Source organism: Gasterosteus aculeatus, chromosome X (genome assembly GCF_964276395.1).
Source record: "Gasterosteus aculeatus chromosome X, fGasAcu3.hap1.1, whole genome shotgun sequence".
Taxonomy (NCBI): domain Eukaryota; kingdom Metazoa; phylum Chordata; class Actinopteri; order Perciformes; family Gasterosteidae; genus Gasterosteus; species Gasterosteus aculeatus.
Window position 1 is genome coordinate 21,621,369 of NC_135698.1, and position 13,134 is coordinate 21,634,502.

Consider the following 13,134-nt stretch of genomic DNA (forward strand, 5'->3'; position numbering starts at 1 on the left):
AGGGGCATTGTCTGATTGACACGTGCAGCCCTTGTGGACAGGAAGTCTCAGCTGGCAAAGAGGAAGTGGGTATCCGTACGAGGAAACAGGAAAGACTCGTAATAACAAGTCAGAAAGCAAATGCAGTACTGTGTTGGCAACTTGATACTTAAGCCAAGCGGACAGCTTCTGATCATTTTCAATTTCCAACAAATCAGAATAAATCCACTAAAGAGGATTTGTGGCAGTCGTCAACAGCCATTTTGTTCCACATTCAAGGCTGCGAGTGGGAAACTCCTCAGACGTGATGCAGTCGGTGATTGTGTGCAGCGAGCCGCCGAGCGTAAAGTCATTTGTTTCCTTCTCTCTTGATTCTGGTCAATTACGGCAGAGCTGCTCAATTGACTTAACCAATCTAAATCCTCTTGACTAAATGAGCTTCAGCGCTGACAAAGCACAAATTCACACAGTGATTATTGCAGCAGATTATCCTTTCCGTTCTAAAAAAGGAAAAAAGGATCATCATATTGCAAGTTTTAGACACACCATCAAAGAGATATTTTTAATCGTCGACGTTGTATAATGAAGAGAAACTTCCGAAAGAAGAAAAAAGAAATCTAGCCGCAATGGTGCCGTTAATACCGAACTTTAGATTTTCATCTCAGTGCAAACATTTTCCCAGCAGCTCATGAAGCAAACGAACCCACAGCTCAAATGTACATACGTTTATTGAAAACAAACACTTTCTCACACAGGAAAAAGAAATAAATGGCACGTTTTTTTCCTCAACAGAGTATGAAAAAAGCAAAGTCTGCTCAGCAGTTTTCTCGGATGTGCTGAATAAAAACCTACTGACACATCGGAACATCTTTGATACCGCAAACATATTGCTATAAACAGGAGCGACGAGTGACATGAAACTACCATTTGAGTATTTTACAAAACAATCTACAGCTATACTTAAGTGTGAATAGTTTAAAATGTAAAACAGTACTTAAATAAATATGAAAACATCACCATAGCAGAGTAATAAAAGATGCATTCAAATCAATGGGATGACGGACCAACAGGAGGAACCGCTGTCGGGGAGCAGTCTCTACCCTGCGGATCTCAATCCAATGGGGGGGACTCGGTCCAATTATCTGGGGCAAAAGCATGACAGCACAAGACACACTCATTATTCACTCTGAAGCAATTAGAAAAAGCTCTGCAACAGCAAACAAATGGACTCCGAGCTGAAGCGGTCTGTCGTGTAGTCGTTCATTTGAGATGGTCAGACTGACAAAGCGATTTCTAAGGCCTCCTTTTCGCCGTGACATTTCATTGGCACGTCAACTAATCAAAATTAGACAAACCCATTGAGAGAATGTTTGAATGTATAAAAGAAAAAGCCCTTGAAGCCCACGGCCAAAGGGGGGCTGCTCTCACCTGTCCAGGCGGTTGACCACATCTCTCACAGTGTTGATGAGGTGCTCGTTTTCCTGGGGGCTGCCGACGATGATGCTGTGGAGCTTCTTCATGTACGAGTCGATGCTGTCGAGAGTGGGCGTCTCTCCGCTGGCTGTGGGATGACCAGGACGTGATGTCAGTACTTCACAACGCCTCCAGTACTCGAGCTTGTATTTAAAATCATTCGAACTGCGGCCGGCCACAACACATATCTGAGAGTTTATTATTTGTAATTGCAGATGACAGTCGGTCATCGAACATGCGGCTGTATGAGTGGCTGATGGCAATGTGAAGTCACTGCTGCGAGCGACATCCTCCCACGACTGGGTCAAAGACTTTAAACGTGTGTCACGTCACGGTAACAAACCCACCAAAGCAGAAAAACAGAATCTGGACATGTGAATGTATTGAATAATGAGCTAGAGCAGTGAAGCATCTCCAGCTGTAAATCCACATAAACGATGATTACAGAACGAACCAATCAGATCAGTGTTAACATGCCTTTATGTTAACAGCTTATTAAACCATTTACTTTCTGCTACCCTGAACCAGAGCCTCCCGGGGCCCGAGTGGATTCATCTCTCACCGTCCGCTTCTTGTGAAATGAAACCCGGCTGTCAGCGTTCCGTTTGCAGAGCACGTGTCTCTGTGCTGCTCGCCGAAGAAATCCAAATAGGCGTGAAGGACAAAAACCTCTGAGCGTGTGTGTGCGTCAACAAAATAAGTCACATTCCTTGAATGGAGGAACGGAACGGGAGCGGTGGGTGTGTGCTGGGGGCGGCCTTCTGTTACAACACTGAATTTGATTTGATTTTTGTGTATTATTAAAAAAATGAAAAAGGGAACTATATTTCAATTTTCATCCTAAATGAATTTTTCCAATTGTACACCGATGAGACTGGAAGGCAGAAAATCCAGAAAACATCTGACGAATGTGGGATGCCCGACCTCATGTAACCAACAGGGAGCGGCTCTCACCTGGCAGAGGCACAGCGGCGAAGCTGGAGGCGAGCGCCTGCCGCAGCGTCTCCAGGTGCTGCTGGAGGAGCCCGTTGCGTCCCCTCTCCTGCATCACGTCGCCCTCCAGCCTCTCCACCGCCCCGCGCATGCTCTCCACGTGTTTCTGCAGCGCCGCGTTGCGCTCCTCGTACTCCATGTTGGTCTTACGCAGCTGGCGCATCTCCGCTTCACGCGCTGTTGGAGGAGTACAGGCAAAGAGAGAGAGCACATTACATAAGAGCAGATTATCGGTGCCGTCATTCATTTTTTATTGGCCCGGGGAGGCGCCTTGTTTTGCAGTTAGGCTATTCTTAGTGCACCAACGGAGAGGGAATGTGTTGAAACACTGATCAATGGAGGCCCTTTAGCTCTTTACCTTTGCTGTGGTTGAGGAACTCCTCCGTGAAGATCGGTATGTCGAACACGGTTCTGTCCTTCCCTTCCGCATCCTTCTGGAGGGGGGGGGGGGATACAAATTAGGTTGGTAATTGATTTCATACCCGGCCACCATTGAAATACAGAGATGCAGAGGGGTAGGCTTGGGGGGGGTAATTTCATCCTCTCTGCTGCTGAAACATCAGTTCCCGTTAAGGCCTGTGGGCGCAATCGTCTCCATCACATGCAGAAGTAATAGAGATAAATGACGCTCTCAGCAGGAACCAAGTGTTTGGATTAGGAACAGCCTTTGGCGACACAACGATAAGCACTTAATAGGTAGAGCAAGGGCGGGATGGGGGGGGCAGACGCAACAGATTCGTGTTCCTGGGTGAGAAAATAGCATAAACACATTCCAGCCTTGATCAATGGGACCAATGCAACGTTCCTGCACTCTCATTTCTATTAATGTTAATCAACCACCCGTTTTGCAAAGTGAACTTGATTTTTCTCCATTGTTCTCTCAATGCCTCCTGGAACTGGATTGGATGCATTGAGGAATTAGGTGTTGATTTGCAGAGAATAAATAGTGCTAAAGTTGATTGAGGACAATATAGTACTTGTTTGTTAGTCTTTGGACAGGATGCGATTTTAATTTTAAGTCGAGTTGTGATAGGCCTCCTTTAGCCAAATGTATTCCTGTTCCACTGAGTAGAAACAGCCCAACCCCTTTTCCTTCACCTCATTAAATATGATATATACTCGTCAAAGGAGAGCGATTAATGGAAGGAAGGAGTTACTGACCTCGTGAAGAGCCTCGTTGGCTACCTGCTGCCCAACATCTGGATGGGAAGGAAATAATAAAAAAGAGCACATGAGTTGATTCACGTTTCCTCCCTTTAATACATCGTCGACTGATATTTCGCATTTCCAAGCTGAGATGTGACCACAGTGACAATAGAGGATGAGGTAATGCAGACCACGTGTTGTGTGACCCCGGTAGCGACAAGCTGAACTACAACTCATACAGCGGAGGTCGTGGTGGAACACAGGAGGCACCGGGCCCCGTTAGTCCAGCTGTCCTAATGGCACCAGGCGCTCGAGGTTCTGGACTTCAGCGACCCTCAGAGGCCGCTGCCGGCGTCCAACCACAGCTCACCTCCCCTGTGCCGCTTGCCTTTCTGCTTCTCCTGGACCTTCCTGGTAAAATGCTTGTAGGCCTCCGTCTTCTGGTACTTCTCCAGCTCGCGCATGTAGCGCTCCTTATCTCGCTCCGCCTCGTCCAAGTATCGCTGCGAAGAAAAGAGAAGAGAAAAGGGAGGTGAGGAGGGCCGCCGAGCAGAGAGGAAAACCAGGCCTGGGAGAGAGGAGGATTGTGGGTGAGATGCCCGATGAGTGGGTGTAATTATTTAGAATAAGGATTAGTTCCTGTGTAAAGACCAAATTTGCCAATTTCCAGTTCAAACAAGCCACATTAGCTGGAGGCTTGTAATGGGATCTTGATATATCATTAGCTTGGGGATTAGAGGAAACACTAGAAAAACCGTCCTCATGTCCCAGGAAACAGGCGTATCGGACTCAGCTTTGAACTGCTGGTGTACCAGCATGATAAAGATCAGCAGCAAAGCTCTCCGGGCTCCAGCCCGCCGTCTCTGGGAAGGAAGACAAAAAGCCATGATCTAACTTTGAATAATAGCAGCTAAGTACGACGTGTAAGGACTAAGGGACAGGATGGGGCATTTTGTGAAATGACACATGAAGCATTGATGCAGGCATGAATAGAGGGATGGATGGTTGGATGATAGACAGATGGATACAAGATAGTTATTGCCGCAATGGGGAATTTGGATTGATTTGGCCACAGGGGATTTATTGTAAAGTCTTGTTACATTGTTGTAGACTAAACGTTTATTACCAGTTTCTAATTATCAAATGAAAATGACAAACTTCAGATGAATTAAGTGATGTAGAAGCACAGCGGAATAACACATGGTGACCATGGTCCCATTACTACAAAAGAGCTACTCCGTCCTCTGTACCTGTTTCTGGTATTCCTGCTGTATCTCGTATAAATATGAATATTTCAGTCCAGTCTTTTGGGGCACCAGTGGAATTACTGACAGACCAAAGTGATGACAATTAAAAACCCACCAGCTTGTTCATTAAAAACACAACTGGTTGTGCAGCTGGTCGGTTTATTTTCTTCCTGTGTTTTCTCTCAGCCCACTTATTGCACATTATTGCACCACTTGGGGATGTCCAGATCGAGTTATCTTTTTGGGCCCTTTTCCAAGTCATTTATTACAGATGCACATTAAACTTCTTAGAATCAATCCAAAGTGCATGCGTGACAAATCGAATAACTGTTCACTGCATGAAGCCAAGCTGTTCCTTCATGTTGTTATTTTTAGGTTTAACAAGATAAAGACTAAATAACTGACGAATGAACTGATGATGAATGAACTTTGCTATATTTTCTCTCTATTTTCTCCTGACGTTTTTTGTGTCGCCTGCGTGGTGAGTGTTGTTGTTGTTGTTGGAATCGGATTGGGACGCCCCCGCTCCTAATCTAAAACCATTTGGGCTTTCTACAGGTAATCGGAAACAGAGCAGCATACAAACGGGGAATGAAAACACAAACACGGGGGCACGGTCGTTAGCTCAATCTGTAATCCCGTCTGGAGCTTCCTCGCCCACCTGCTTGTCCTCGGGGGGCAGCTTGCTCCACTCGTTGCCCAGCATCCTGGTAATCTCTGGGAAGGGCACGTCGGGGCGCTCCGCACGTAGCTGCTCCCGCCTGTCGTTCATGAAGCGGACGTAGCCCGTGAGGGGGGCCTTTGGCGCGTTGCTGTCCTTCATTGGCTTCTTCCTCTTCCTCCCCTTGGTCCAGTTGCCCCGCCGGGGCTTCTGCACAGAGAACAAAAAAGTGCTAAACCTAATCCCTACACTGGTGGGACAGTCATTTGATATCTGTGGGTTCAGCTCTAACCTCATCTCCATTTCTCTGGCTGTTGTTGTCGGCGTTGGTTCCTGGAGAGTTTGTCTGCTCATCCATGACTTGTATGACTTGGAGGGAGATCTGGGGGGAAACAGGAGGGGTTGGAATAGGAATAAAAATGTTTTCCAAATGCTACCATAAGAGCGACAAACGCGGCTGGTATTAATAAACGTTCGGGAAAAGCCGGTGACTAGTTTAGTTAACTGTGCTATCTAGAGGGGGAAATAAAAATGGGGGCACGTATTGCCGCTCGAAGTCGAAGGCTCAATCTTTTTGAGCCAGAGTTGGACCGTGGCGGGACGCTGCCCGGCCAGGAAATAGAGCGCGGACTGTCCTGGCTTCAAACCGTTTTTTGGCCGGCCCTGTTTCCTCTGTTAGAAATGTCTTCACGCCGTCAATCGTTATTGAGCAAGTGGAAAAAAACTCCTATTTTTAACAGGAGTGGGACATTGGTGTTGTGGAGCTGCCTCTTAATTGGAGACACAGGAACGGAAATGCTAAAGAAATCTGTTGTCGAGCTGAACTTTTGTTCTAATTAAAATCTAAAGAGATTTTTTTCCGAACATCGGGAAAATAGTTAAGTTACTTGTGTTAAATCCTAGCTTGAAATTATAATATTTATGACTCTAATCGAAGAATGAAAAAGCATGCTGACTCAGAGAACGGAGTTCTAAAAATAGGAACCACATCCTTGTGTCTCAACCTTTGATCTCTTCTAAATGACAACATGGGAAGTGAGTCTCTGCATCCTGGATGCGGTTTCTGCCTCAGGCCAAGTACTGTGGGAACAACGCACACAGGAATAAGCTGGTCTGCCCCCCGAAAGCCTTTAGGTTTTATATAGGTTTTCTCTACAGCGAACAGTTAACGTAAGAGGGGGTTTTCTTCTAGTGGCTCCTCTAAACGACTGAAGCCTGAATGCTGTCAAACAAGAGGACCACAAGAAGCTTATTTGACCCAGCCTAAGAAAAAGGTTCAGCTCTGAACAAACAACTCAAAAGTCAAAAGGATCGCATTACCTAAAGAACTACGCCGCAGTGCCATCTGCAGGGGGAAAGTACACAATGCATCACCCAATGACACATTGCAATGATTTCTACCTTCACAATACTAATACACGTTTTTCTTGAGCATTGTTTCAGTTTCACCTTTCCAGGGAGCAGTTATGTCTTGAAACGAAAACAACTCATTTACAAACCACTTCATTCAATTGGTCCACTATGTGGGTGACATGACTGATTATATCATTTAAATCAGCTTTTTTTCAAAATATGAATCCCAGAATAGTCCGATCTCAATTTAGACTTCAAAAGCGGGGTTATTTCTTGTTTAGCAACCCCAGAAAGTAAACATAAATAACACAAGGTATTGTTCTTTGTTGGCTGTATTGACATTAATGTGACACACAACGTGTGATCGGCCGGTTAGCATTAAAGTTAACGTTTAGCTACATGAATGCAGGACACGTCTGTTGACAATGTGATACAATATCGTAAAACTGCCTCCCATATACTCTAGATTAAGTCGGCCCAAGGAAGAGGACGTTGTTGAAATCCATACCCAGTGTGTGACCAGCTGGCAAACAGCAACATTATTGGCTAGCGTCAACTTACACTCGCGTTAGCTAATGTTCGATTACAGCCGCGGTGGATGAAACGCGGTATCCGACGCCACGGCATAAACTAACGGCAGTTTAATGTTCGTTAACGTTAATAATAACGTTAAGATTAACGCTCGAGTTCATATGGAAGTGGTGGTTATCAAAGACAATGGTCGAGCACTAGCATGTTGGACTGATGTGCCAGCTAAATTAGCTACCTGAGTGCTAACTACGGCTATCACACGGCTAGCCGCAGTTAACTAGCCGACAGGCAGCTAACGTTCTGCTTTTGGTGGACGCCACCATGTGAATGCGGGATTTGAAACGCCACACGTTCGATACTTAACGTCCGTTCAGTAAAACAACCGAGAGAAAACAAACCTTAGATAACGTAATCCGTAGCAGGCCGTTTGAAAAAGGAGTTTCCTAATCAAAACAATAGCTACTGCAGAAAGTCCATAGAATCAAACCACATAGACGGGCAGTTGCTGAAATATGAGCTTTTGGTCCAGAATGAAAAGAAATTCGTCAATTATTCTATTTTTTAAAATGATGTGTCGAATATGAGTTTGTCTTTTGTTTGAGATAACGACAACGGATTATTCACAAAATAAAATGTTGAATCTAATATGTTGACTATTACTACCTTGCCTGTAAAATAAAAAGGTACACACCAGCACCGGCAATGGTATTAACACTATTTCAACATGATGAACTTGCAAACATGGATCGGAGCCAACGTAAAGACAGTAAAAACAAATGCAATTACTATTTTTAACGTTAGCAAATTGATCATTACAGCAAACTGCTCTAGATGTTCTAGTTCTGTGGCCTCCCGTCGGTCACCATTTTCTTCATGTAAATATAATAATATCTTTTGGGGTGTTATCGCCCCCTACTGCTCTTCATGCGCATTGCATCTCTTAAATTCGTTTCCTGGGATGTTTCTCTTTCAAGCTTTATTTGTCAGCCATGCAATCCAAGTTGGCTACATATCAGTGATTATATGAAGCCATCAATGTGTGAGATGAGGAAATCTTTCATCTGATTTGGATGCACTCTTGCAACATGATCCAAGGGGCAGAGCTGGCGCCGCCTTCCACCTTGTAGTGGTTTCCTAGGGTATTCCTTCAGGCCTCTGTTGCATAGACAATGTTTACGGCAACCCTGGGGTGCAATTAAACTCTGCAGGCAATCATATCTTCCTATTGCACTGAGCATCCACTGATGAAGGGTTTTATTTGTTTGAGAAAAATACACTGCTCGTGGAGGCCGTCCCTTTCAGCGAAGCCTCATCACTGCGGGATAATATGGAATTCAGTAACACATTACTGTTGGTTTGTGGACACACAATTGATAGTGAAACAACCAACCGATTTGGGACGAGAAAGATATAAAAATGAGTGAGTGAGAGAGTGAGAAGGCTAATACTCTAGTTTCAAATGGACAGATCAGAAATGAACCAACACCCAGGCGGGAGTCACTTTAGCTGCAGTCTAATTGAAACTTCAATTGCAATCTCATGGCAATTACCCAGAGTTAATCCAACCCCATTCTCAGGCTCATTAGGCAAATCCAGATTTTAGGAAATAAATTCTCAAACCAAACCATGACATGCTGCTTGGAACGATCCTTACATTGTATCTTTGCGATAATCAAACGAGTTCCTGAGGAAGTAAGAAATGTTTTCCCAGGAATTCTTCAGAAGAAATAGCAAATCTCTCATCAACATTCTCCACCGCCATTTATATTATAAAGCTCGGTGATAATATGAGACGTCTCACATTCTCGCTCTCCAACAGTAAAGTAATAATAAAAGTAGCATTGCCTGTGGAATCTCTAAATAACTGCCTTGAAATGCAGCATTAATGAAGACCAACTGCTCTACTCCCAGAACCACCATGTATGGCTTGGATTTCAACGTTTTTCAGCGGCCACTGCCGTGTGCAGCGTGTCACAGAAAAACAAAGCTTGTGAAACGGCGAGCCAGGTTCAGTCAGCTCCACACTGGAGACTCCTCAGATCCCAGCGGGCCCGGGGGGCTCAGCACCCAGCTGCCCCCCCCCCCCCCGTACCGTAATCCACCTGCCGTGTCATCTCCGATCACCGGGTCCCAGCCTGAGAGGTTTAGTGCAGAGGAAAAGGCTTTTCAGCCACTGGCCCTTTGTGGGTTGGCCATATGTCCATTGTGACACCCACACTACGTGCATGGAGCCCTCCGTCTGCCTCCGGGTGTCAAAGCGTGGCAGTGTCACATGGTGGGAGCCTGTAGGGTGGGAGAGTAGATGGTCAAGTTGCGGATGTTGTTGGATGATGAGTTGCCACTGTGTGAAGTGAACGCGTTGCACAGCGGTATAACGTTGTCTTGAGGCCTGATTCCAGAGGAGCAACATGTGTATTCGGTGACCTATGGTCCACAAAACAAAACCCCGATTAACACACTGAATGACCATAATACTACTCATGTTCAGCCATTATCTGCAGGCATTATTGCGAGTCAGGGTACTCATTTGGTGGAAGAAGTACTTTTTTCCAAATGTTACAGTAAAAGTACTGTCAAAAAAGTAATGATTAAGCAGTACAGCTTCTGTCGCATATTAAGGGTCCTCGCTACGACTAGTCTTAGAGGATCCTATTGTATTTCATGGAATTATTATTCCTTTCTCGAAGGAATTTTGCTATGTTGGGGGCTTTATCATATTCAAAACGTTGTTACATTTTGCATGCATCAGGATTTGTGAAGAATTTGATATTTTGGGGGTTTCGCATTTGGGTATATAGAAATGTCTCTATAGTAGGGGAGAGCGAGGCATGTTGTCACACTTTTCACACTGTCTAACATTTACTGAGAACCATTCAACACAATGGTATAAAAGGCATACCAAATGAAAGAAGGAAGTCTTGGGCACATATGTTGTATTCATAACATTTTCAGATCTTATCTGATTAAAGAGTTTTATACTGTAGAATAGAGAGAGTGCACTTGAGACAACTTGCCCCATCAGCGGGTATGTTGTCACAATAGATTATCTTAAAATATGAGCACAACTACTTAATTGTGAATATAGATTTATTTTATTTTATTTATAAATTTTATTTAATTTCAAACCAGAACTAGAAATATAAACTATTGTCCCTGGAGAATCTGGAAACACAATCATTTAAATCCAAACAATGCACATCGTTCAATCAAAACACATGAACTTTGCTGCAGATAACTTGATTAACTTGTGTGCCACAGCAAACTGGTTGGCAAGCTTTCTGACCTCACTTGGCGACAGACCAAAATAATTTTTTGAGAATGTTCAATGTGTTTATTTGTACATTTGTACAAACTGACATGTGTGTTAATGTTGGCTACATCTCAAGGTTAGCTTAACATACCACTTTAGCTAAGGTATCAAAAGACTCGTTACTGTCTCCTCTATTTTGTGCAAAATAATTATTTTTAACATTCATATCTAACAATGTTGTATTGCATAAAATGTAAAGTGCACATTTTTAAGCAGAAAAATAAGAAAATTGTGCTAACCTCAGATTAGAGTGACCGTGACCTCATGTGAACAGGAAGATACCATAGAAGAAGAAGTCACACAAAGTGGCTGTTTTGATTTTTCAGATAGCGCCTCTAGTGTTGGAGTTATGAAGAGTGAGACAACATGCCCCGCTCCCCCCTACCACACAAGGCCAGTTCATTCCCACGATTCCCAATTGACTTGAAATTTGGCACACATGTGCTCTTGGACACGCCCTACAAAAGTCAATCATGGTATGCAAACGTGCCTGACTAGATTTTCCGCCATTTTGAATTTTCTCCTAACCGCTGTCAGATTGAGATGGAATTTTCTTTGGCTAATTATTGATTCAATGTCCTCCTGAATCATGTTGATATCTCATTGTTTTGAAAAGATATGTGCTAATGAACTTAACAAGGGGTGTGGCCTGATCTGTCAAGACTCATAGGTATATGTAACCAAGTAACATATGTACACATTGAACACACCCTCATTTTTCCATAATATTTGAAGAACCAGGAGCGCCGCAGTTAATTGTTGAAAATCTGCATTGACTTCATTTTACAAATCAAACTTATGTTTTACTAAGAGTTTCTAGTATGAATTCTGTGATTTTTGCAGGGGTCGCTGCTTCCTCTTGCCAGGGCTCCTTCTCCTGGGGTTGAGAAGGTCCCGGAGCTCGAGGCAGGCTCTTTGATAGCTCCTGGGTCTGAAAACAAAGTTGGTCTTTCGCTGCCAAAACGGGCTCCTCGCGTCCAAGTAGTCAGGTCCGTATTCTGCGTCATTCTTTCACGATCGGGTAGGCGGAGGCAGGACTCAAACACAGAGTTGCAACAAAAAAAGGACTTTAATAGTAAAAGTTCAAAAGGTGCAAAACACAGACAGGGAAACAGGAACATTCACCAAGACATTGAGGGTGGAACATTCAATGACACAACGAGGAGCAAAAGACACACAGGGTTTAAATACACTGGGGAGGTGCAGGTGATTGGACACAGGTGGAAACAATCTGGGACACGGGAGACAATCACAGGGGACGACCGGACAAGGCAGGAAGTGAAGTTGCCCAGGGACACAAGAGGCAGGAAACTACAAAGTAAAACAGGAAATCACCCTAAACCATGACAGTAGCAGCCTCTACAAATATTAATTCAAGCAGCCCCAGCGCTACGGTAGACCTACAGGTTTGAAACTCCAAAGTAGGAATATGTAAAACAAGTCAACTGAAAAAAACGTCTCTTGGGAACGTGCTCGAAACCGTCCGGATTTTTGTGTGATGTTTGTGTGATATACATATCAGGACTAGTGAGTACTTGAGACCTTTGCCCATATTTCTCATGTGTCATGAAATCCTTACCCTGTAGACATCCATATAATCATTTTCAATTCTAGTCAGAGCGCCAACTAGTGGCAACAGGAAGTTACATGTTTTTTATTCTATATCCTGCTCCTCAGAAATGAATCAGAACCCTCTTAAATATGTTGAATGTTAAAGACGAAGTTTGCATTACTGGTGTCACTCCTTGGTTAACAACGACTGACGGGCGCAGGAGTTCTTCGCTACTACTTTGTCCATCGCTGCTCGCAGCTTTAATTCAATATTCTGCTTTGTTTCACATATTGAGGACAAAACGTCCCCACACCTATCCATGTCGGTCCCTATTTTGTTAACATCATCCTCCTTTTAACACTAATCAGACAGTTGCATTTCAACAAGATAAGGCAACGGTCCTTACGCACCTGTTCTCTGTGCTTTATGTTTGCGTGGAGCAAGCGAGGGGCCCTCGAGCTGCCCGATGGGTGCGGCGCCACATTCGCAAACAAACACTGAACCAAAAGCAGTTGTGCCGATGAGGTTGTTAACTAAGCTAACGAAATGCATTACTTTGCATGTGTTGACGTCTTTGTTGTCAACGCGAGGCGCTATTAATATTACATACCTATCTTCAAGCGGGTGGCCATGAAGGGAGCTGCAGCGGATTTATTCTCATTAACATCCCAATTTATGCAGCAATGATTTGCTCTATGGAGGACGGCTCTGGTTTAAGTGTGACCTTTATTTCATGTGACGTCTGTGCCACCTGTGCGTTTACATGTGGACACACCATTGCGCCTGCATATGCAGATGTATCTGATCAGAGCCTCACACTAACTCGCTGGAGTATTTCGCAAAGCTAAATCCTCATTCATCATCATTATAAATGGTGTGTCTGCTTTTG

At 44.2% G+C, this 13,134-nt stretch overlaps 1 protein-coding gene across 13 annotated transcripts; it reads right to left on the minus strand.

Moving 5' to 3' along the window:
• Positions 1 to 689: 689 nt before the first annotated feature.
• Positions 690 to 11,069, minus strand: hmg20a (high mobility group 20A). Of its 13 annotated transcripts, none has more exons than XM_040163418.2 (10): positions 10,933 to 11,069; positions 9,476 to 9,666; positions 5,792 to 5,881; positions 5,500 to 5,709; positions 3,962 to 4,094; positions 3,607 to 3,644; positions 2,804 to 2,879; positions 2,407 to 2,622; positions 1,408 to 1,540; positions 690 to 1,121 (listed from the first exon to the last, which is right to left on the minus strand). In XM_040163418.2, the coding sequence occupies exons 3-10, from the start codon at positions 5,855 to 5,857 to the stop codon at positions 1,118 to 1,120; spliced, it is 876 nt and encodes a 291-aa protein (XP_040019352.1). In that variant the 5' UTR covers positions 5,858 to 5,881; positions 9,476 to 9,666; positions 10,933 to 11,069; the 3' UTR covers positions 690 to 1,117. The 13 variants fall into 13 exon arrangements, with proteins under 13 accessions (XP_040019352.1, XP_077939085.1, XP_077939086.1 ...); XM_078082959.1 differs by having other exon boundaries at positions 3,980 to 4,094; positions 10,933 to 10,976; XM_078082960.1 differs by lacking the exons at positions 9,476 to 9,666; positions 10,933 to 11,069 and adding exons at positions 6,820 to 6,844; positions 7,414 to 7,472 and having other exon boundaries at positions 3,980 to 4,094.
• Positions 11,070 to 13,134: the final 2,065 nt, after the last annotated feature.